The following is a 25,695-nucleotide window of genomic DNA, read 5'->3' as shown; positions in this document are numbered from 1 at the left end:
TGTTTTTTTAAATGTCTTATTCAAGCGAGTATACATTACAATGTATACAATCACAGAAACAGAGACAGAATGAATCAAGCCAGGGGGAAAAAAACAAAAGTTATTACATAAAGCAAACAGATTAATCAAATAGAAGATAAGGATGGTGATGAAGATGGGGACAGTGAATGCCAGAGAAAGACAGATGTGGGACAATGACATCCTCAGTTGTGTATTGGTTGTCTACATGAAAATGATTTTAAGATTTTCTCACTCCAAACGTCGTTTACGCGTGGAAGCTAAAAAGATTTTATTTTTTTTTAAATCATGGCGGATTCACTTAGATAGGATTGTTTTCATGTGGAGAGCCCCTTAGTATTAGTTTATTTTTTTCTACAATATTCAGCAATTTCACACATTACCATTAACTTGTATCCCCATCCATCTAACCCTCATAACCTTTATACATACTCCTACAAGCCCAACAAGAATCCAAAAAAAAAGCAAAAAGCTAAAAGGCTTTCATGGAAACCTTGATAAATATTCCTGTCAGTGAACTCTGTCAAACAATCCAATAACAACACTCCTTTTGGCATAATGTCTACACAACCTGACGTTGCATCAGTGCAACCTGTACAAATAACTCAACCAGCTCAATGTCCACATCTGGTTTCAGAACACCGCACTCCCACTTCATGGCTCTCAGTCGTCTCCCATCTCTTCAAAACACCAGTATGAACAGATATCCACGTCTGGGGCCTCGTCAGCTGATTTAGGCTCAATTCGGGCCGGTGTCTTAGTCTTCGTCTGGGAAGGGGGCTCCACAGTTAAGAGGATTACCCAGAATTCCCCCAACGAGGTGCTCTCTTACTCTGTGCCAACTCTTTTCATCCATCCGTCCATCTATCGTCCCTTCTTTCACTCCCTCCTCCTTCCATCTCGCAGTGTGTGGTTATCTTTGTCTATTCTCCTCTGTCTGGCCCTGTCAAGAAGACTATATTGTCCCTCTGTCACATGTTTCCCATACCCATCCCCCTGTTCTCTCCCTGTAAACACTTTGCTTCCCTTTACAATTTAAAAAAACCCTCTTCTTACTGAGCAGTAGCAGTCATATCGTCAAAATCGGGGATCACACACACACACACACACACACAAAGTGCCAGCTCATCTACTTAAATGGGTAAACACTTGAGGTGCATCTCTTTGCAAACTACAAAAGAATGTTAGGCTGATATGTTTCATTTCATGTTCCATACACAGTGTAGATCAACATAAGAACAGGCTTGTTGAGGTGTCAAAGTTCACATTAAGAAACCCAAGTCTGCTGTTATTGCTCCCATGAGAGCAGCTTTCAGCTGACCTCTCAACCAGGAAGTGAAGTAAAACTCTTGTATATTGGGTGTCAAAGTCCAATGAACATTCTATATTGATATGGAAATCAGGACGAATGGTGGGGGCCACACTCAACTCCACAGGGGAATTCCTATGGAAAGGGGACTCCACACATTCGTTCTTGTCAAAGAGAGGGGATAAACGAGGCCATTAAGGCCTGCTCTCTGGGGAGTAGGCTATAGTGGGTGGGCGGGCTGGATAAGGCGGGTAGGACGAGGAGGGGGTTCAATAGCTGTTGACTAGGCTACCCCACAACAACCTGTCAGAATGCCCCCCTCTGTTTCACGCCGTCTTCATGTTGAGCACTGGCAAGTGCAGGCTTGAACTGCCCAAGTATTTTGGTGGCGACACTGGAGCATGTGTGGGGTCCACGCTTGTGTGACGTATTTCGCCCACAAAAGGAACACAGGACTTTAAACTTTGTCAAAACACGTTTCCCGGTGAACAGATAATGTGTGCTGGAGAGGAAACCAGACAAATTTCACATGCAGTGATTCCTCCTCTCAGTGGACAAATATGTTTTGCAGCTGTGGTTGGGATTTATTTCAGACTTTTAAGTGACAGATGTACTGAATATACTGAATATATGCGGATTTTTAAAAATGCAAGCTGTAAAATACTGGGTTTTAAAACAGTGACATATGACCTGCGCGTTTTAACAATTTGTCTTGTATTGGTGTTTTGTCATTAATCAAGAAACACAGAAGAAAATCTGGGAATATACTGACAAGACGTTATGATAAAGAAATCTCATTAAAAAGGAAGATTAGAAGCAAAACTAAAATCCAAATTTTAGGTTTTAAAAGGACACCAAGGTTTCCATGTTAAAAAGTTAATATTGTCCATCAAATTATGAGCAGGTAGTGGAAGGTTTTCAGTGAAATTGGTGCATGTTTGGCACAAACACAAGACTACAGCAATGACAATGAAGAACTTGAGTGATCTGTCTTACCGTGGACACCCGCGTCTGTCTCACAAAAAAAAGGACCGAACACACGACACTGCAATTGCTTTAAGCTGATAATAATGAGCTCCCTGTGGCTCCAGCCCGCAAAATGGAAACGATCCCGTGGAAACACAGCGAGGAGGCACCTGTTGTGCCATCCTGCTCATGGTCTTCGGACCATGATCTCCTTTGTTCCCTGCAGCTTGTTCCCTGATGTTTGAGAGTCACGGGGTTAAAGAGTTGGGACGGTTCATGGCTCAGGGTTTGGACCACAGACGTTTGACGTTTGACCCAGTTTGTCTGCTCGTAAAATGATTACGACCAAAGGCTCGTGGCTCAACTTGTAGTTGACAAAAAACAACTACATTTTACCAAACACAAACAAATAAGAGACACGTCTGGATGGAGCAATAGGCGAGACCTACCTGTCCCATGTTTCTATAGCCATATTTTTCCGCTATCCGCTCGGCCACCTCGGGTCCCCCGGCTATCCTCACTGCCCAGTGGTTGGTGTAAATCCGAGCTTTGCACGGCGAGGACGCAAAGCTGAGGCTGAGCGCCAGGACGCACAGTAAGCTCCTTCTCCAAGCGGCGTTGCGGACCATCTTCCCCCCACTTCTACACCCGACTCTTCTTCTTCTTCTTCTTCTCCTCCTCCTCCTCAACCGACCACGCAAACAACCAAACTTCTCTGCTCACCAGGCGAGACTCTCATAGACACGCGACTCTCCGGGCAAAAACACTGAGAGAGAGAAAGAGAGGGAGAGAGGGGGCAGGAACGGAGCCCAGGAGAGGCAAAAATAGACGTTATCCTCAAACCTCTGGTCTCCACATGGGAGAGTTGGAAGTTTGCGTTTCGTGAGTGTGTGTGCGCTCCCTCTCTCTCTTTCTCCCTCCGTGTGTCCCCCCTTCTCTCTCTCCCTGTCTCTTTTTTCCACGGTGGAGGAGGAGGAAGTGTCTGCGCGCCGTGCGTCTTTGCGCGTGAGTTCGTGAACGCGTGTGTGTGCGCGCGCGGATCTCCTCAAAGCTGATTTCTCTTCTCCATGAAGCGACTCGGATGTTGGTGGTTCAGCGCTTCGGGCTTTCATGTGGCGAAACGGCAACAGCGCCTCCCGATAAATAACTAGCTGATACTCGGGAGAGTAGAAACAACTAAAGCCGCGGGGTTTCCCTGCCGAGCTCCGCTGGGTCTTAAAGACACTCAGTTTGGATCCACTGCTGTGACCGGTCCACGAGGAAAGGAAGAGAGACTCGTGTTTGGAAGACTCGGCTTCCTCCAGAAGAAATTAACAACAATTGACTGAATTGACAGCTGTCGTCGCTGTTGCACGTGCTAGCATTAAATATATTTTATATATAATATGAAATATTGTATATATATACATATATATACATTTATATAAATATACATATATATGTATGTATGCAAAGAAACTTTACTTATTAGTCTTACAACAAGGTTTCGCAGTGTTTAACAGAAAGAGCAAAAAATACTAATTAAAAAAATAACAGAAGTGGATGTAAGAATAAATTATGATAAAAAAGGAGAATAAAATGAAGTCATGAACAAAAATCAAAGGTCCAGTGTTGTGTAAAATGTCATTTAATTTAGCAGACATTGAAGCTAAAACAGTTATACTTGTATTTACATTTATATATTGTATACGTTGTTGTTCTTCATTACCTCAGACTGGGATTTTATATATTTATTTCAGCTCTACGGCGACCACAATTATGGATCAGCATGTTTTTACAGTAGCCCAAGATGGACTAACTAAATATCTTTTTAGTTTTGATGCTAACTCCATGGTTCTCAAAGTGTGGTGTGTGTACCACCAGTGGCACGCAAGCTTCCTCTGATGGTACTTGGAGGAAAATCAGAAATGCCCATGCTTATGCACTGGGCATTGTTGTCCTCCAGCAATAAATGTACATTTTATCTCGTCTTACGTGTCCCCTGCATTGATACAGAGAGGTTTCACAAATTCATCCTTCTCTGTTGCTATTGAAGATGCAAAGTGTACACGAGCTTCCTCTGGTGGTTCTTGGAGGAAAATCAGAAATACTGTTCTACTGTATATACCAGGGTATGTGATCAGAGTGGATGACATTTTGACCAAAGTGTGTAGTAAATGAAACAAAGAACAAAAAAAGGCATCTTATCTCTTACTCCAAGAGGAGGATGATAAGATAGCAAATTATCTTACTGGGAATAAATCTGCCTCCTGTGAAGTCTTAATTCGACTTTTCTCGACCTATTTACACCACTGTATTTCAACGTCGGTAATAACAGTGTTACTTTGGAGCTCAGTATTTTCTCAGGTGGTACTTGGTATAAAAAGGTTTGAGAAGCACTGTGTTAACTGAAGGCTACATAGGTTCTCCAACACACTTGGAAGGGAAGGGTGAGGTGAGGTGAGAGATATTCAGCTGCAACATGAAAATTCATATGACACCTTTAAAAATAGAAGGTTTATGAAGACACGTAGGCTACACATCTGAGAGTATAGGTTTAAGCACAAATAATAAAGGGAATTCACAAAACAGTGACATTATTGTTGGGGGTCTGAGAAAAGATACATTGATTCAAATTGTTACAATATCACAAAAGGATTATGTTAATACAAACTAAAGTTAACAGGTTATATGCCAGTGAATTCATATAACTAAAAATTACTTTTTTTAACATCCATCCATCCATCTTCTACCACTTTATCCTACAATCCTGCGAATCCCAGCTGACATAGGACAAAAGGCGAGTTACACCCTGGACAGGTCACCAGTACAAAAGGCTTCATAGTAAAACAAATAAATACATTTTCATTTTGTAATTTGAAATAATTCTTAGATTACTTTCTAATCAGAAATCAAACAATCACAGTCAAATTATTCCAAAGGAATAAAGCACAGGGTCCCCACACCGTTTTTCAGTGACCTCAAAGCTTTCAATACAATTGAATCTGTGGTGCATCTCCACAGAGAATCTCTTACGATGCTATTTAACCCAGACTGATAAATATCAGATATCAATTTTACATGAACATGATGTTATAAGAGACTGATTAATCTTTAGTCATGCTTGTAATCAGAAATAATATTAGCAAAGGAACATGCAAATAAGGGAGAGTTTGCCGTGAAAAATTCTGAAAATACAAAGACCCACAAAACACCAACACTGTTGGGTTGAACAGTTGAGCAAATTCTTGTGACAGTGAGGGACTGGGATGCTTATTTTCATTTAAAGGTTGTTACAAACTAGATGGCAGTTGTGTTTTTGCCCCGAACTTTCCATCTACTAGTTAATAAGTGAATGCATTACGTTTTGGACACGGCTCCCCCCTTCCTACAGCTTGAAATCTGCTGTTGAATGCAAGCCTTGTCAGTCTCCTGGGTAATATTGACACAGACATACCAATGTAAAGTTGAGTAAACTGTGTCCTCCACTTAAGTCATCGACCAACGAGAAAGAGCCACAGGCTACATACATTTCATATTATACATATATATACATATATATATATATATACATACATATGCATATACATATACATGTATATATATATATATATATATATATATATACATAAATTTTGTTATTGTGAATGTGAATGTGGTGATTTCTGGTGAAACGTGTGGACAGCTTTAAATGCATCCTGCAAGCGGGTGGCTAAATTTAAATAAGTGCATGACCCCGTGCTAAATCGCTGAACGCAGGTATGTTTACCAATGTTCTTCTATAAACAACCTGAGTGATAACCTCGCTGTATGACTGGATTATGCACCCTCCACTGCCAATTAAGCCTTCTGCCCTTCAAACTGGCATTTACGCCATATTCCCCCCCAATCAGCGAAGCTCTACATGTCATGCCCCCCCCATCGCAACACAGGTCACAGCTGACTAAACGCTGTCATCGTGGAATGCGCCCGGTATTATCTGCAGTTGAGCCTTTCAGTGAAGGCCTTTGTTGATTGATGGGTTTTTGTTTTGCAGCAGTTTCCCGGGGGGTGTCTCTGTGCACAGCGAAAACTCTGTTCTGCATGGGACACAAGTGAAAATCAGCATAATTGCACTAATTGCAGCCAATTTCTTACTGAATGGACCCCGCTGTCACTTCTCACAACAAGCAGGGGGACAAGCACATCTCATGGTCCCCCAGATGGAGATGAAAGGGAGGGGAAAAAATAAACACCCAGTGATCATTCTCTATTCAACTGGGTAGAAGGGCTTGCTATTTATGGGGGAAAAAAAAGGGAGACGAGAAGAAACACAGCAGAAATTTATTTGAGTATCCACATCAAGTATCCAGGTCACGGGGTCGCTTGGAGCAGCAGGGCCCCCGACTTCCATTCAGGAATAAGCTGTTGCGATATCCTGCATGGCAGCCTCGGAGCTCCCCAAGTTTCTCCAGGGAGTGAACCGAGTGAACCCCAACAAAACGTCTTTGTCAACATCTGAGAGTGAATGTCAACAAACACTTTAAAGGGGCATTCCTGAGGCTCTTCAATGGACTAAATGGGAGCACCGTATGGGCCAAACACATATTAGAAAAAAATGCACATAACCGCCATGATATAACACAAATGGAATGTTGAGCCCCAAATAGAAAACTTTGGCCAACGAGCTTTGTTAACCAAGAGCACGGCTAATTTGTTCATTCAATATCAGGCCCAACACATCACGAAGAGATCCTCCGACATGATTCTCTTGACCCATGAAGACTGAGGTTTTATTAAAACAACAGCATCTTCATCCAAATCTGTCTTTCACTTTTTGTGTTGCTCAAAGATGGACACGTTTGACATAAACACACAGACAAGTGCGGCCAAAAACATCACCTCCTTGGCAGACAGACGTGTGTAACATTTAGCAACATTAATGGCGGAAGTTGCATGTTACAGCTGAATATCAAAAACGTTCTGTTTTTGTTTTTGTCCATTGAAGGCTATTGTAAAAACATGGTGCTCAGAAATGGCGGCCTCTGTAGAGCTGCCCTTGATGTAATAGAGAAGGCTCATTCTGAGGTAATGAAAAACAACAATTCATACAAATCCAAACATTTAAAAATAATGTCATCTAAATTTAGAACCTTTAAGTATATCCATTATGACCTTCCTTTACGATTCCATCATTTGCTTCTCTTTTCTTTCCAGATGCATCTGACTTTTATATCCGCTTCCTAGACTCTGCAGTCATTGCCTCCAAAGAGTTTATGTTTTTGGCCACATTTGTTTTTCTGTCTGAGGGGAACTCAAAAAGTAAATGGGTTTTTTATTACATTTTCTGAAAATACACGTTATAGCCTGAAGAAGAAATTATTAGAATGATTAGGTGAGATGGATTCGAAACACTGAATCAGTGTTTCCCCAGACTTCTTATATGGTGTCCACTTTTAATTAAAATTTGACAATCCATCACAACTCAATTCTCGACATAAATCAAGACGAAAGCTAAATGTGTGCATCAAATGACGTTTCTGACGATGTTTACTGGCATTTTTAAAACGTGTAATGTCATCTTAAATAGATATACTAGTCTCTTTCAATAGATAGAAGGTCACTAAATGAATCACAGCCTAATTCATTCTTTGTTCATTCATTCTGAACCACTTTGTCCTCTTAAGGGTCGCAGGAGGAGGTGGAGCCAATCCTACGTGACATAGGGGAAAAGGCGAGGTTCACCCTGGATTGGTCACCAGTCCACCACAACGCTAACACGCAGAGACACACATCCATTCACTCACAAATTCACACCTATAGGATCAATTTAGAGTGTCAAATTAACCTAATCCCCAACCTGCATGTTTTTGGACTATGAGCAAAAGCTGGAGAACCTGGAGAGAACCCACATGCATGGATTCCACAAAGAAAGGCCCTCAGTCGAAATATCTTTTTTAATGTATGTATTGTTCAATAATAAGTTTACGCACCCAAAAATGCCCTATGACCTATCTGTGAGTCCCAATCCTGCTACAGCCTTCTCTGGTTCAATTACACTCCATCATGGCCTCTTGCCTTTTTCCATGCCCCCCCCCCCACCTCAGTCTGGGTGGGCTCCCTGGGAGTAAACGTTGACCTTTCAACTTCACTTTGACCCTCGACCTTGTTGCTGTAGGCTCTTGCACTCAGGCCACAATAGCACCTGCCACTCAACAACTTTCCATCCTCCCCTGCACCCCCCACCCTGTTGTCAGCCACCTTACAAGGTTATATTAGGCTTTTCTGGACTCCCACACAATCAACACGAGGAGGGAGACACTGCCATCATAATAAACTTTGAATAAATCAAGAGAATATGAATATGAATACATTAAAAATGAATACACTTACAATATTTTATTTTATTGTATCATATTTTGTTGGTATACCTCAGTGTTTTGGAAGGAAATAAATAGAAAGAATAGATGCATTTCCACAAGACCATGCAGTGATCTAGTCTCAGGATATTACACACACAGATCTATACTGCCATCTGGTGGTAACTTATAAGACAACATAAAGGTTTATTGAAACGTTGATCACCTGGTAAGGATTAGAAACTATTACTCAATGTGACAGCTGCTTAAGAAATTAATTATTTCCTGATCAACTGTAAATTTCCTATTTTTCACATATAACTAAAAAGCCTGTACTGTGCATAGTCACTGTGCCAAGGTACAGCAAATTGAAAAATATATATTTATTGACTTTAACTATATGGTTATTAGAATCTCAGAAAAGGCATGTCAAGGGAAAAACAAGGTATTGTATGAAAGATGTATTGTCACTCAAGCAGGGCCACCATATGGCCAACTGGCTTAAGATGCAGTAAAACTGCACTTCACTAAAAATGCTATTCACTGGAAAGAAACCATTTCTTTTGGGAAAGCAGACCCAACAATTTAAAACCAAAATGCATAACAGAGACTCTTACTATATCAAACTTGACAAAGGTTATCTATTAATTCAGAATTGTAAAAGAAACAAATAACAGCTGAACCGTCATTCCATTTGTTTGAATTGATTGTCAGGTCTGTAACTTCTGATGTAAAATTTAGGACGGCATTTTCCTTCCCACATCATTGTGCTAGTAACATTTCTATGCAACCACAAATAAAGTTTAAAATGTAAACATGTTCTTAATTCAAATATTTCTAAATGGAAGCCTAGATATTAAAATGTACATGTCAAATGTCTGCATAGACTGCATAAATATTTGCCATATGAGACACTCAACAATACAAATCAATTAACTTTTAACTTGCAAGAGAATAACTATATATTGTGTACACACACACACAAATACATAGACACTCAAGAAAGTCATTGCTCCAACTGCTCAGAACTTTTATTTCACAGGAAAGGAGGATTAAAATTAAATTAAAATATAAAATTTGGATGGACAGGTCTGTTTTTTTAAGAGGGGAGGTGTTGACTCAAGGAGAGTAGGCAGCCCCTCCACAAGGGAGACAGGAGAGGAAAGATGGGAAGCTACAAAATGTAGTTTGGGGAATGAGCTGCTCATTCAAGACATTATGTATCAAAAAAGAAAAAAAAAAGGATGCAGTTAGTTATTATAAACCCCACCCCCACCTCAAATGTCCTCATATGCAATCAGTGCTATAGCTCTCTCCTTTTCCCTTTTCTGGTTTCTTCCAGGAGGTTTTTGATAATTTATCTTCTTCGCTCACTCTGACCCATCATTACAATCTCTTTCTGTATTAATGTAACATCTTTTCCTGCAGTTTTGAAAAAAGTAAACAAAAAAATCCTTCAAAAATAAAATGCCACATTTTATGCTCTACTATTACATATACAGTATATATATATATAAATACATACATAAATATCTTACATGTACAACCAATTTTGAAAAGGGCATAAAAGAGAGAACCCAAAAGACTTAAGAGGACTTGTGGAGGTGGGGGGAGCGAGGCCAACGGGCCCAAGTTTGCTCATTGTGAGGGTAGTGTGTCTTTCAATTTGCCATGTCTTTCAATTTGCCTTCTTGTTTTAGCTTTACACACGCACGCAAAATCGCGCACACGTACACACGGACTTTTGGGGGTAACATTCCTCAGTTGGCCCAGTAGGGGGAGCTGCCATAGCTGGACTTGCTGCCTTGGGATTTCTGCTGCATGCTGCTGGACTGACTGCGCTGTCCAGGACCACCCTGCAGAGAGCAAGAAATTACTTTTTCAGTCATGTAAAAAATACATTATCAGCCACTTTCTACTATCGTTATGAGAGATAACTGATTGGGCACCAAAAACTGGAGCCTAAAGAGTGAGTCAGGATGTCTGGTCTCAGTTCACAATAAGTCTCTGAGGGAGTATTTATTGATGGCCAGCCAGGGAGTTCAAGTCAGTGATGAATACAATTGACAGATCAAACAAAAGCTTAATAAACAAATCGGTTTAAGTATTGCATTGATCCAGTTGCAAGAAATGAGTCTAAGTAGCGTTTGATTTAGTTCGATTTAATTATATGTCATGATCTCGAAGAGGGATTTTTATCCCCAAATAAACAAGGAAATGCACTTTCTAGTCTGAAGTGGGAGTGGATGGATGTTGGCTAGACAGTGTGAGGTTAACAGACAACACATACTGATCCTGTCATGGTGGCCTGAAGGCTGAACAGATGCTACAGTGACTCACAGTCAGTTCTAGTACAAAGGCTATATTCAGAATACCAGGTTGAAGTGACCCCAGTCATTTTATTTCCCCCTTGATGTGACTAGACTTGATTTTTCAAGGCTGTAAGGACAAAAATCTGATCGACAGTAGCAATTTTTTTCAAATCGTATTTTTGTCACTTCAGTATGTTTTTCCTATACAATCAATGTATCCAATATGTGGCCATGCTACATTAGTGACAATGGTCCTAAACATGTGCTGAGCACTTAATTTATCAAATTTATCATGGCTGCATGCAAAGGTTTTGAACTCTGCATGTGAAAGGCTCTTGATAAGGTACAAAATCCTACATTTCTAAAGAAATAAAAAAATGTAAACTCTTATTTGTGAGGATGCTTGAAAAGAACTTCCGTTTACCTGTCCCTCCTGTGCGAGGTGGTGGTGCAGCAGCTGGGAGTGGGGCTGTTGATGTGGTGGCAGGATGTGCAAGAAGGGAGCAGGGGCGTAACCTGGAGCACCCCCAGGATTCAGTGGCCCTGTTCCCCCAAGTGCTGAAGGCAGGCTGAAGGGAGGAGGTGTCCCTGTGTGGAAGCCTTGTTTGTCAAATGACTGCAGAGAGCCAAGAAGATTAAAGTGAGAAAATGCATGTACAGTAGTTTTAAAAATAACATACACATCTCAAATGGAATTAAAATAAAACATTCTGTCAATTTAGACACATGAATCCAGTGTTATTTGAGAACTTAAGTCAATGTGTAATTCGAGATAATGTGCTTGAGGCACGTCTTAAAAGCAGACATCTCCTCACCTGTGTTTTGCTGTAGATTGAACCTCCCATGTCAGGTACTCCACTGTTACCAGACCCAGACAGTCCTGGTGCTGAGGAGAGTGAGGAGAAGGGGAACAAAGAGTGGGATTTAAGGGGGATGGGGAAAAAGCAAAAAAGGAAAATGATAAAGAGAGGGAAATCAAGGGGTTAGGGGGGAAAGAAAAAAATATGTTTTACTGTTGATGAATAAATATCAGGTACTGAATATTTTTTTCCACAGTTAGTAAAAGGGGGGCAGCCAGTAGGGAGAAGCATATTAAGTGAGGTGCTGAGGCATGTTTCTCACTTTTTTCACCCTTTGGCATGAATCAATTTGCACATCAAAGTGCAATCACACACTTGCATATACACACCTCTGTCCAGAACACTCTTGACAGTAGAATCATCTGCAATTGTGAATACATCTATTTTTCCCACAGGAAAACGCCCCAGCGACTTTGTGCGTGTTTATTTTGTGCACACATGTGTTGTGGGTGTACCTTTCCCTGGGCCGCTGCCCGCTGACTTGGCCTGTGACTGGGCAGAGCCTCCGTACCCTCCCTTACTGTACTCCCCAGCGTGGGCTTGAGACAGGTCATCAAAGGCTGAAGGAGGTGGAGGAGGAGGAAGAAGAGTAGTACAGAGGAGGAGGCAGAATGAGCATAGAGGGAGGGGGTAGCAAGAAAAGGATGGGGAACAGATGAGGTGAAGAGCAAAAGGAAAGAGGATGGTAGGGAAGGGGGGCATAGGAGGAGAGAGAGGCAGTAAGGTAACCTGACTAAAATGGCAGCTGTGTCTATAATGAGCTGTGTCCAACTTCAGCAGGGGGTTTGAGCTATGCATGCAGCACAAGCAAAATACACACAAGCCGGTCTCCACACACATGCAGCATTTCATGTACATGTAAAACTGGAAGTTGGATGTCTCTCATCTTTCCTCAATACATGTAATTTCAAATCAATCCTTCGTATGCACACACTGCCTCTCTCACAATACATGTACTTATATAATAAAATCCAGCTGGCCAGACCATTGCCGTTCATGATGAAACCCTAGAATTATTGCATAATAACATTATTGTAAGTCCAGACAGTAACTTGGAGGCTAAATTAAATCTTATTCAATAACCCACAATCACAGGCTAATTATTAGTAAGCAATCAGTTAGGACAAACCCGTGTTGCCATAGTTCAAAACACAGGCTCAAACCCATCCCTCATAAGAACTAGTAGATATAACAAATTACATGTTTAAAATGTAAAAAAAAAAAAAAAGATTGAATCTAAAGAAAATGCAGTATAATTCAAATGAAAACAAAAATCAGAGTAGTGAAAGAAACATCGCTCTTCATTATTTTTAATCTTACCGGCGCCATATGCATGTTGTCCATAACTGGGCTGATGCTGTTGATGAAACTGATTTGATGGGTTGGCCAGACCCATCGTAGGTTGTTTAGCTGAAGCAGGAGGCACAAACACAGTGGGACCATACTGGAAGGCTGAAGGAACCCCAGGCATACCAGCATAGTACGGCAAACCTGTAGGACATATATTTACAAAAACGTTTTGCAAAGTACAATATGATGAATATGACAAAAAATTATAACCACGTCTCTGTTCTTCAATTTAACATCATTTTGGGGAAAAAAAAAAAAAAAGCTTTTCATTACCTGTGTATCCATAGCCAGGGGGCAGAGGGGGGTTCAGAAAGGCCTGGTTCTGTGCCTGCTGACCCTGGTTCTGACCCGTGCCCTGACCCTGTGTCCCTGCCTGAGGTGCCTGCTGCTGCTGTGACTGCACCCCAGATGTAGACAGGCTTGTCGGTGGAGCTGGAGGAGAGGAGTCATTTCTACCAAACTTTGTTGCCTCACCTGTACAAGAAATGTTGGTAGAAAAGAATATTTAAAAGTTTGACCGTCATGTCTTCAATAAAGCCATTAAAAAAGGGGGCATAATATGGATGAATGCAAGTCAACTGTGCACCACTTGTCTTACAATAATTCAAGATCAACAATAGTCAGAAATTCAACATGAAATTTGACATACCAGAATATGGATTATTGGCCAAGTCTCTTCCAGGCATAGCAGCTGTTGTACCAGGGAATGTTAAACCATAATAGTCCTATTTAGAAAAAAATACAAATTAGACAGCTACTTTGGAAATTCATCATCACTGCCATACAATAGAAGAAAGGATAAAATTGCTGGGGGGGGTTTGCCAGGGGTGTCCATTTGTTACAGTCAATGTTGACTGTTGCCACACATTGATCAATGTAGGGGAAACTCTGGAAATATGAGGTATAAGTAGGTATTAAGTAACTAGAGTCCTGTATATTGCTTGGTATCTGTGGATTTCTTACAGCTTTAAACTGGTACTAGCAGAGACATGCATGTCTGTATTAACACAAAAAGACTCACCATAGGAAGGCGAGATTGCAGCATTTGCAAGTCCTCATATCCATAGATCTGCTGTTGAAAGGATATTGAGGAAAAACTGGGTGATTATTTCAGTAACATTTGAGTTTCTACAAAATTCCTACTCATTTGGATTTGGATTTGAAAATGATTAATTCTTCAGCCCAAAATGTCAAGGCATTAAAACCTCAATGGAGTGAACTCACTGCTATAATATCTTAGCATGCTTTAGCAAAATCAAACAACATTAATGCACGGCTGAAGATGCTTAAACACTAACGGCGTATTTCCACTGGCTCTACTCACCTTGGCACGATTTGGTTGCTTCTCCACTATAAAAAAAACGGCTGAGTGAAACTTGTGACTTCGTTTTATACGCGACACACACACGAGTGACTAGTGACTTCACACCAGACTCCTGTAGTTGTTGGAGATTAACCCATGTTTTTAGGATTGTTAAGTAGTTTTAATTTATCTGAACTATTTAGATATTTATCTAAATCAGCAAGATTTTTGTCCACACGTCTCCGGAGCACAGCCTCCTACTCCAGTGGCAGCAGTCTGTGATGTTGCTCGCTATCGCCGGCGCTGTCCCTACATACACCAGACTCCTGTTAAATATAGCGATTTCCCTGGTAGTTGTTGGAGATTAACCCACGTTTTTAGGATTGTTAAGTAGTTTTAAGTGTTGTGTGTGGGACGTCACTTCCTGTGACAACACTCTGGCCAATCAGTGTCCGGCAGTCTGACCAATCATCATAATCATCATAATACCTACTCGCTACTGCTGTAGCGAGTAGAGCCGGTGGAAATGCGCCATAAGTGTGGCTTAGTCACTTGAGGCAGACACCAACACTTTTCCTAAAACAAATTCAATGACTAGGAAAAGTGTATAATTACTGGGTATGCTGGGAGCAAGCCACCGGGGCCCATGATGTACTGGTTTGCCAGGAGAGGTGGCACTCCTTGAGCCAAATTTGGAGGAGCTTTACCTGTGGAAAGCAGAAGAATGACAAAATGTAGGAAAAGTATGTCATTTTTAAATGAGTAATCAGTTGTATTTATTAAGATTCACAATGTATATCCTTATAAGGTTTCAGAAACAAAGTGATGACCATGAACATACCGGAGGTGGTGGCGAGCAGTTGTGCTGTGCGGCTGCCTGAAGCAGAGTGTGTGGCGTTTGTGCCATTAGGAGTTAGTCCTGGTGCTCCAGATGGATGATGACCATTGGTGGTTGAGCTGCTCACAGCCAGCGGGGCAGATGGACTGGGATTGATAACTTGATTGGATGACGATGAAAAAGCATGGAGGTTGCCACAGCTCTCTTCGTTATTTATCTGATGGCACAAGATGGCACATGTACTACAGCACTTAGAGTCATTGTGGGGGGGGGGTTCCCCGTGGATGGAGACAGGAAAAAGATCGTATTATGTTTGTTCCTTTCCCATGTGGAAAGGGCCTTAATAACAAAACAAATTTTCAGCGAATACCTTAGTTAAAGAAAATTGAACTTTCTTTGCTGAACTCTGTAAGATCATGGTCGTATCACTGTCTCACTATGTCTTAACATTTGTGATTTTTTTTTTGATAATGTTAACATGAATGGGCCCCTCATCCTTAATACCCTTTTAAGTCATGAATCCTCCATGCCTTCAGTGAGAGATGGACCCACACCTGGGGTGAAGCTGCCAGGCCTGGAACCTTTTATGATGGAAGCCCCTCAGCGGCAGCTAAAAATGCAGAGACGCAGAGTACCTCCTCCCTAATAAGAGGGCGTGGCACACATGGACGTTTCTGCACACACGTCATGTTGCATTTCACACCATGTACAGACATATGTAAACAGTGTGAAATGCAACATGCACATGCCTGTACACTAAAAGCAATATAACCTAATGGTGGTTATCAGTTTGCGCAAGAAGCAAAGAGTCATCATGATTCAATGCAAATACATGCTTTAAAATAAAAAACAAAAAGAAAATATACTGGCTAACTAGCAGTACTGAATATTTCCATCATCACTCTGAAGCTTCATAAGGGGTTTACCCCAGAAGGCATAGCAGAGATGGTTAAGTTGTGGTTAAGCCAAAATCAAACTGTGTTACCTTAAATAGAAATACATATTTCTATGGATTTATTCCCTTGTAAGTTGCTTTGGATAAAAGCATCTTCTAAATGACATGTAATGTAATTTAAAGAATGTTGGAATGTGTAAGGCAAAAAAACTTCAACAGAATATATAACATTAATCCTGTAATAATACGGCCGGCGTTGTGTGCATGCATGTACACAGACTTACCGTTAAGGAGGAGCTTGTGGTAAGGGCCAATCCAGTTGCGTGAGTGGTGGTCATGTGACTAAAAACAGAGAAATATGAATCCGTCAGTGTGCTTAAATCTGATGACGCCACAGCAGCACATCACCCAGGAAGCATTGGCAAGAGGATGAGAGATTCAGTCAACGATATTTCCACATAACAAGATTAAGATATGTGCTTGAAACCATCATTATCTCAAACACAAATCGAGTGATGCAAAAACACTATATAGAGTGAGAGTGAACCTTTGCTTACCTGCTGAGCGTGGGGATGGGTGTTGAGTGGGAAGGTGTGACTGCAGGGGAAGGGATGTGATGAATGGGACCACTGTCGCTTGTCATGACGGGAGACTCTGTTTTCACAATTCTAGGCGACGATGACGTGGCTGATTCAAAAACAAAATGAAAATTTTGTTTATACAGAGTAACTGCATGAGAAGGAGAACAAACATAAAATACAAACGCGGGCATCGTATCCCGTTCTTTATCAAGCCTCATCAACTCACTGAGGATATTCTCTGCTTCCTACCAGATGCATTTAATAATCAATATTCATTATATTATGTTTCACTGGCCACTCCACTGCAGTCCACTCAGTGCCAAGTGTACTTACTGTCCTGCGTGCTCTGTGTCTTCATTCCACTGTAGCCATTCTACAAAGGATAGAAAATATTTAGGATTTACTTTTGTTATTCTGCTTTTTGTCAACTGCTGTGCAGAAACATGTGCTTGCTGAATATAACAGATCAGCAGTTATCTACATTGATCTCTTATTTTGGGAGCCTGAGGCCAATGGAAAGATTAATCCTCACCGTTAGAGGTCCACCAGCAACTGATGTGACATCTTTGCTCTGTGAGAAGCCAAGATGAGGTGGCATGGGCCTTTGACCACTGTTGTCCACACGGCTGACTGTGGCAGGGGATGCAGAGGATGGAGGAGCAGCTGCACTGGGAAGACCCAGAGAGGGTGAGGGTGTGGCACTGGGTAAGCCCAGAGATGGTGAGGGGAAGCCAGAGTCTGGGGGTAAGCTGGGCAAACTACTCATGTGTTCACTAAGAAAAGGGTAGATGAGGAAAGACACAAAATGATAATATGACAAACAGTTTCTAGCTGTAACCAATTCACACAAATTTATAGAAACCTCCAGTACTAAATATACACACCTCACAGATCCTGGCTTTGAGAACAGGCTGCTTTGTGACTGCTGTGTGGGAACGGCAGAAGGGACTGAAACGGGTGCCGGAGCTGGGGCTTGAATGGTGGCTTGTTCTCTGGGCATCTCCACCTGGGCCATGTCCACTGTTCCACTACCAGCCTCAGAGCCAAAGTCAAGAGCTCCAAACTGAACATTCAGGCCAGACATATCTGCCGAGCCCGGCATCTCCACTGCTGACGATGGGATCTGAGGTAGATAGAGGGATTTTAAGTTGAACTAGGGAAACATATCTTAACACTGTATTATTTATCTTAACAGTTTCAACTGCTCAGTTTTTACTTCAGTAGGAGATTCTAGTGACAAATGTGTGAAGTTTCGATATGCTTTCGATATACAAACCGCTAGTCATCCATGTGTTGGCCAATTAAAATGAGCATTTTAGTTCCACTTCATGTCTTGCACTTAAGTTAAAACCCATTTTGTTTGATAAAACGCTAACCTTTGAGGGAGGAGGTACTCTGCGTCTCTGCGTTTTTAGCTGCCGCTGAGGGGCTTCCATCATGGAAGGTTCCAGGCCTGGCAGCTTCACCCCAGGTGAGGGTCCATCTCTCACTGAAGGCATGGAGGATTCATGACCTAAAGGGGTATTAAGGATGAGAGGCCCATTCATGTTAACCTTACAAAAAAAAAAACCCACATAAAAATCACACAGTGAGACAGTGATACTACCATGATCTTACAGAGATACAAAACGTATACAATCTTTTTCCTGTCTCCATGCATGGGGAACCCCCCACATTGACTCAAAGTGCAGTAGTACATATGCCATGCCTGTGAGTGGCGCTGTAAAGCTACACCAAAAAAGGAGAAGATGATGCTACACATAAACACAGCACTGACAGAATGAACCGAACAAGGGGAAAGAAAAGGCGATAAAACCTGTCATAAAGCACATAAACACTGTTGACAACTTAGTGACTTTGTCGCTATATTTAGTGACTATACAGACCTACTAAAAAAAGCGACTAGAGACAAATCTAGCAAGTTGCGACTTCCTAGCATCACCCTAACAACTTTCCAAGAAGGAAATCACCAGTTCTGCTGCACGAGTGAACTTCATCTTGCTGTATTTACTGTGGCTGGAGAGTCGAGTGTAGACACAGAAATTGAAAGAGAGAAAGAAACGCTGTGACATACAGCATAGTCACAGACCAGAACGAGGGGTGGACTTACAGTATAGCTGACCATGTGCGGAGTGATCACTCTTCTGTACATTCAAGTAAAATCTCTTATTTTATGATTCAGTTTCACTGTTGAATTTCGCTTATTTTTTCCCTCTCTGAGGTCGGCGAGGACGTGTTCTAGAGCGCTAACATCTTTTCAGTGTGACTTTACTTACTTTTCATTGAAAGTTAGCAACAGTGTCTCCAAAGACAACAATGACAAACAAAGATTTCAGTGTTTTCCCCCCAATTTCCTGAAATCCTTTCGGTCCAGACACAAGCCAGAGGAACAAGCATCAGCTCAGTGACCTTCTACAGTCACAAACAACCCAATAATTACACATGACAATAATCAATCTAGATTCATTTTAACATGTTATATGCATTACATTACATTACATGTCATTTAGCAGACGCTTTTATCCAAAGCGACTTACAAAAGTGCATTTAAACATTTGGGTACAAATAAGAGCTAGAAGTAAGTAAGAGCTTCAAGTAGAACAAACTATGAAGTGCTAGTCATAAGTGCAATACAAGTTTTTTTTTTTTTTGTCGTCTTAGTCGAGGTAGAGTCGGAATGCTACGATGATGTTCAAACCTTTAGTCGCACAATATGAGTCAGTTAAGTATTCCTACCTGGTGGTGTGGGGACCTGTGGCGCATGCAACTGAGACATGCTCAGAGACTCTGTGGTGGGTAGACTGGTGGACTGTTGTTGTCTCTGTGCCAGCTGGCTGAGCACTGCTGATGGTTCCGGCTGAAGCTTCATCTCTACTGGGGAGAAATACAAATACTCATAACTATTGCACAGCTGCACTCTAACCACTTGCATCACTGTCAGTTACTTAAAACCAAGTTGTCATACCTAAAAAAGATAAACTTACGTTGTTGGGTAGTAACTGGGCTGTTTTCCACTCTTTGGGTCTTGATGTCTAAAGAGGGAAAAGAGGCAGGAGCAGGACTTTGCATTGGAGGTGGCCCTACTTCTTTGGAAACATTACTGCTGCTGGTGGTGGTGTTGGCTAAAGCTTGACCAGCTCTCTGACCAAGCCGAGGCCCATTGAGCTGTTCCGATGTCCTGATGTCAGAGGCAGATGTCGGCTTCGGTGCATTCAGAGAACCAAATCCAGAACCCAGGACTGAAGACTGAGAGGATGACAAGAAAAAAACAAGAACTGAATACAATATCATAGTGATAGAACACCAAGTGTTAAGTGATTGCATATGTGTCTGTACCAGTGCAGCATGTGCATAGGTGGTGCTAGCAGAGGCGGCATGGGCGTAGCTGTTGGCTGTGGCGTGTGCATAGCTGTGTGTTGCAGTGCGCCCATTGTGGTGGGAATTGGTAAACACCAGACTCGAGCCCAAATCCTCAGCTGAGGGGCCATCGACTATCACTCCCAAGTCAGAGTCCATAGCATTTCCTCCAGCCTTTGGTAGTAGGCTAGCCAGGTCCACACTAGATAGAAGCAGTGGTCAGGAAAACAGAGTTAGCAAACGTTTGGGATCAGGGTAAACAACTATAAGATAATTGCATTGATTAAGTACAATGTCATGTCACAAAATAAAGCCATTTGTGTAGCATTTTAAGATGACTGCATTTCAGACAGGATATCTTACTTTTGTCCAGGTGTGTTGCGATTTCCCAGGGCAGAAGAGGCAGTGAATACTTTGGTCTCAGACAACTGTACAAAAAAACCCCATCAAAATCAAACATAAGCATTGGATGAATATTGTAACACAGCATAAATAACTGACTTTTTATTCAGAAGTGAATGTTTAAAGCCCGGGACCACACTGGAGTGTCTTGATTTCATTTAAGCTCCATTTACTATTGGGATCTGCTCACCTCCAATATATCTGTTGCATATGTCACACAACACATCCTGGACCCGTTTCAAAGTAATAGCACTTGTTTGCTGAATCCACCCGTTTTCATAACAATGCTTTCCTATGAAATATTTGCAGGAATATAGAGGCACTCAAGAGTGCTACTACTTAATTCAGTGCAGAAAAGTATGTTTTTTAGTACATTCTTACAATAATAAGTGCAAATCCTATGTAAAACACAGCAGATATGCTAACTAACAACAAAGCTGTGCGACACGCAGCTGTCAAACATTTCACACATCCAGTGTGGCCCTGACATAAGTTAGAACCCAATAATAGTAGACATTGTTTGTTGACAGGTTTTGAACAGATTTAAGAAAAAGGCTAATAACAATCCCTTTCATATGATTACAAATGCTGCCTTACATCCTCATTCCATTCTTCCGAAGTCCAATCTTCCACATTGCCTGTCCATGTTCCTAAAAAAAAAAGAGAGCAGTTCATAAACTCTTGATGTTTTCAGCAATGACACTTGAGTGCTAAACTTTTGATTAATTTGCTCTTTTTGAACATTTAAGACCAGGCTAAAACTTTTAAGTTATGATTCAAAACATATTGTCTTCTGTTTTTTGATTTCCCCTACCAGGTGCCTCAGCAGACTTGTTGCCCTCTCCTTCCCATGACTCCTGGTGGGCTCCAGAGTTCGCCGTGTAGTCAGCGGGATTGAAGGTGCTGTAAGAAAAGACAGCAGGAAAGGTGGAGACATGGCGAAAGGAAATTGTTTTGTTGCTGCTCCTTGTGATATGACATGAGAAATGAAGCTGTACATTTTCTAAGAATAGATTCAAAACATTTGCTTTTAAGATAAGGGCTCGTAATCACCTCTTCCTACATCAGGTATACAACATACACTAAATAATACACACACTCGCTTACCCCATTCCCTGGGAGGAGAACCTGTTCCCAACAGCTGCTCTTCCTCTACCACGTCCGCCTGCGCCTGCGCCTGAGCCTGAGGTGGGGGGGGGGAAAAAAACCTGGATGACCTCGACTGACTTTTGCTATTTTGCCTCAACTTTCTAATGTTTTCCTCTAAGTGGACCAAATGTATCACCCATTTATGCACTGTCAAAACACAAATGCCACCTTAAAAGTCATGTCACCTCAAAACACAAGGTATATCGTTTGACACCGAATATCCAACATGCATATATTTCCCCCCAATTAAAGCACAATTGGACTCATTTTCACAGCTTTAACGTCACCATTCTTAGATACTTTGTTATAAACATAGCCTATAAATCCCGGTATTTTTTTTTATATCTCCCATCACACACACTTACTTGCCACTACTCAAATGCCTATAGACAAAAATAGATTTTGCCAGCTACACCATCAAAACATATGCAATGACATTTTAGACAAAAGATAAGATTTGGATACATTTATAAACACGTTTGTTAGGACTGCAGGTAATTATTTTCATGGTTAAATTAATCTGTTACTTTGTCGATTAATTACTTGTTTGGTTAATAAAGTGCCAAGAACAGTGAAAATGACAATTAGTGCTTAATAAAACTCAAAATGAAAAACAATGTGCTAAAATGGTTTTTGACCAAAAATCAAACTGGGTTCTTTATTAAGCTTCTTTACTATAATGAGAATTAGTAACAGCAAAGATAACTTATTTTCTGTATTGCTCACCTCTGCCCCGGCCCCTGCGTCCACGGTCACCCCCTCTCTCCCCCGGGGCCACCTCGAATCCATTCTCTTCTAACCGACCTGGAATTTCACAAATACAGGCACATTAAAAACAAATGTATATTATTGACACTGAGAATGACAGCTGAGCCGAAAGCTGAGGGAAATTTAAAGGATGAGCGATGATTCCAACAGTTTGTTATTACAACGTTTGAAAATTAATTGTCACTGTCAAGAATGTGGGGAAAATGGCAACATTAGCATATTCTTGGTACTGTTCCAACCTTCGCGGCCTCGGCTGATGCCTCTGCCCCTCCTGCTGGACCCTCCACGTCCACGACTGGCCTCCCTCTCTCCTCCTTTTTTCTCCTTGCTCTCCTTTATTTCTGAGCTTCCTCCTTCTTTCCCGAGATTACGCTTCTTCCCCACAGTCTCCCAGGAGGTCTGACAGAGGTTAACAACAACAACACAAGTTTGAAACACTGACTAGTATCATACACTGATATTATTGGGTCAATTTTGCAAGATTAATGGCTGCTAAGTCCCTGAATAAACATATGATCTGCCATATGACGCATGAACACAAGCAACCTATTTGAACATGAATGAGAAGTGGACATTTGTGAACGAACTTACTGTGACAGAGTTGCTCTCCAGCAGAAAATTAATAGCTCTGTTTACATCTTCGTTGCAGTCATGGAGGGCTACCATGCATTCATCTTGAGTCTTCCCAGTTACCTCAATCAACTATGAGCATTCAAAACAGGAAAATGCAGTGTCAAGGTAAACTGTCGAACAAAGCAATTATACAGTCCCAGCAAGACTATAGGCTGATAGATGATGTATTTGATAAAAATGTGTCAAAAATAAATTACCTGTTTGACTTTGTCTTCAAAGTCAGCATCATTTTTGTCATAGATCACTTGGGCTAAGCGGATCTGTTCTGCTGTGGCCTGGAAGAAAAGAGTTTAATAAGAAACAATTAAAAAAACAGGTTCCTAGCTTCATTTTCAATCCAAGATGCTACAATCGCAGATGATGTACATTATCTGGGACATAGACCAAACTTATCAAATGTAACGTAAATGTAAATACAACTCTGGATGTACAAGAATGAAAACCCACCTGTATCTGTTTTTGTGGCTGTGTTGTTTGTGAGGTGCTGGGCAGCGTTCTGTCCCGAGTTCCCCGGGCTTGATTGCTGACCACTGAAGTCATCATATACAGTATATACAAAACAATGTATGTACAAAATAGAAAAATCTAGGAGAAGGAAAATGGAAGAGAGGCAAAGTCAAATGGCAGCCACAGATGTGATTGTTGCAATGAGTTTAATTCCTATGAAAAGACAATACTGATTAAATGTTTATTGCCAGTATGGTATACTAAATAAGCAGACCAAGACTCACTGTTGTCAAGTATACCATGTAAGACTATAACCCCATCTGTCGCCTCCACCTCCCTGGTTAAATTTAGCCAGCCAAGAGGGGACTGTCCAAGTGTCAATTTACAACCCACCCCAGACTCCCACACAAAAACAACTACAAGTATGCACCAGTGTCTGTAATGTAGGTAATATCAAATAAAACCCTTTTCCCAATCAGTGAAGTTGAAAGAATGACAGACATTTTGCATCTGGTTTAAAAGTAGTAAACAACACTAAATGAGACTGGGCTTTTAACAATATTAAATGGTGTAAATGTAAATCAAGATCATACACCCAGCCTGGGTTATTGTTTAAACTAACTAGTTGTCAACCGCCAACTTGTCAGCATGGAAACAAAAGAGAGTCACTGAGGGTTGAACAAGGTCTTCCTATCAAACCTAAATCGCAATTGGAACCAGTTCATCAATCGCAAAGGCTGCAATGTAACAGTTTTCTTTTTGATTGTTGAATGTTTTATGTCGATTTGAAGAATGTAATACCTATTGTAAACAACCCACGTTTAACTTCTTATCTTATTGCATTGCAGTGTGGTAGTTAATATTCTGTATATCGTGGTAATGTTGCATTGCGTTTAAGCTCTATTACGCATTAAACATTGAACTGAAAATTGATTTCAAAGTGGTGCCTACAATCAATTACTATGAGTCCGAAAAATCGCTTAGATATTTTCTCGAAATCGTTCAGCCCCAGATTCACCGACTGAAGGCATTACTAGCGCCTGACAAAGGAAATGTTAACACAACTACCAAAATGCAAATACCGCCATTTGTAAGTCTTCTGAATAAGATCAGGAATGATTTATTTTAGTCTGATTATTCTGGAGAATGGTACATATGGAAACATGAGCCGCATTAGCCAACACGTATGTTAGCCTTCGGTCATGTAGCTAACTTAGCTTTAGCATGGCTCACCCCTCTTCTTTGTTCCGTGTTAGACCAACACTCTTTAAATGTATATCGCCTGTGGTGTATATACTAACAAACTTGCTTCGGGAACAGTTAAGTTAACTGCTAGTGTGACTGATGTCGGCACAGCCCAACTGAGACATGACCGAAACATAAACAACTGTGACGACTGATAAACATGTAGCCTTTGTGTAAACCGAGAGGCACGGCAGGATTAGCCTGGCATGTTAGGAGAACTAGTGCGACAAGACGAAATATTGCGTGTTTTATTAGCATTCACAACACCCGATGTCGAACATATTTTATACTCAGAATATAATTAGGTCGAGTCGGTCGAAGACGGTCGAAAATCGCGTGGCTCGACCACGCCGCGACTGCAAATGCTAACTGACCCGGCGTGTGAAGAACCAGTCCGCCGTACAATACAGCGCCACAGTCCGGATACGGCACTCTTTAGCTAGCAGGATAGTTAGTTAGCTTCCCACCAAACAAGACGACGAGAGTTACCCAATCGACGGTTTGTTTCTCTTAAACTAGTTTTTTTAGGGTATACGTCAGCGTGCCTTTGTTGTTCTCATGGCTTTAAACGTATACGACTCTATTTTTTTGTTTCGTTTCTTTACCTGCTAACACGACTCGCTCAGCCAGCAGCAGCAGCAGTTGCTGTCACGTGACCCCACCGCGCCGTTGTTCAACGTTGAGGGCCTGACACCGCCAACCAAAACCCACCAACTGGACACGTGGTTCGTCGCCTTGTCCCGTCAAGACGTCCGCGTTCACGTTCATGAGTGCGCTTCGCTGTGGCCTCCATGGCCGTATAATAAGAACTTATTTGTATAAAATATATATATGAAACTAAATGGGAGTGGTTAATATGAAAGTATAATATCAAGACTCAGATTGGGACACACTTGGCTTTACATAATATACATAAACGTGACTTGGGTAATTGTGATAGTGATT

At 41.3% G+C, this 25,695-nt stretch overlaps 2 protein-coding genes across 10 annotated transcripts in view; both read right to left on the bottom strand.

Annotated features, from left to right (window-relative positions):
• The window catches only part of pcsk5b (proprotein convertase subtilisin/kexin type 5b), a 76,613-nt gene extending 73,386 nt beyond the window's left edge, over window positions 1-3,227 (bottom strand). For all 6 annotated transcript variants that reach the window (XM_044026298.1, XM_044026299.1, XM_044026300.1 and 3 more), the window contains exon 1: window positions 2,743-3,227. In XM_044026298.1, coding sequence (XP_043882233.1) covers window positions 2,743-2,922 — 180 coding nt within the window. In that variant the 5' untranslated portion in view covers window positions 2,923-3,227. The remainder of the gene's footprint in view (window positions 1-2,742) is intronic.
• Window positions 3,228-10,309: 7,082 nt separating this feature from the next.
• On the bottom strand, window positions 10,310-25,426 carry LOC122769622 (ubiquitin-associated protein 2-like). 4 transcript variants are annotated; one of them, XM_044026305.1, is made up of 30 exons: window positions 25,356-25,426; window positions 23,506-23,643; window positions 23,256-23,333; window positions 23,017-23,127; window positions 22,665-22,824; window positions 22,384-22,461; window positions 21,616-21,691; window positions 21,323-21,411; window positions 21,106-21,158; window positions 20,470-20,534; window positions 20,086-20,308; window positions 19,734-19,995; window positions 19,486-19,623; window positions 18,126-18,262; window positions 17,634-17,872; window positions 17,282-17,522; window positions 17,083-17,122; window positions 16,726-16,855; window positions 16,453-16,510; window positions 15,277-15,490; window positions 15,051-15,142; window positions 14,154-14,204; window positions 13,782-13,857; window positions 13,406-13,606; window positions 13,103-13,273; window positions 12,238-12,342; window positions 12,112-12,144; window positions 11,738-11,808; window positions 11,347-11,538; window positions 10,310-10,466 (listed from the first exon to the last, which is right to left on the bottom strand). In XM_044026305.1, exons 2-30 carry the CDS (start codon window positions 23,599-23,601, stop codon window positions 10,371-10,373), a joined length of 3,576 nt encoding a protein of 1,191 aa, XP_043882240.1. In that variant the 5' UTR covers window positions 23,602-23,643; window positions 25,356-25,426; the 3' UTR covers window positions 10,310-10,370. The 4 variants fall into 4 exon arrangements, with proteins under 4 accessions (XP_043882240.1, XP_043882241.1, XP_043882242.1 ...); XM_044026306.1 differs by having other exon boundaries at window positions 19,486-19,620; XM_044026307.1 differs by lacking the exon at window positions 12,112-12,144.
• Window positions 25,427-25,695: the final 269 nt, after the last annotated feature.

Source organism: Solea senegalensis, linkage group LG5 (genome assembly GCF_019176455.1).
Source record: "Solea senegalensis isolate Sse05_10M linkage group LG5, IFAPA_SoseM_1, whole genome shotgun sequence".
In the NCBI taxonomy this organism is placed as follows: domain Eukaryota; kingdom Metazoa; phylum Chordata; class Actinopteri; order Pleuronectiformes; family Soleidae; genus Solea; species Solea senegalensis.
This window is presented reverse-complemented; position numbering and strand designations above follow the sequence as displayed.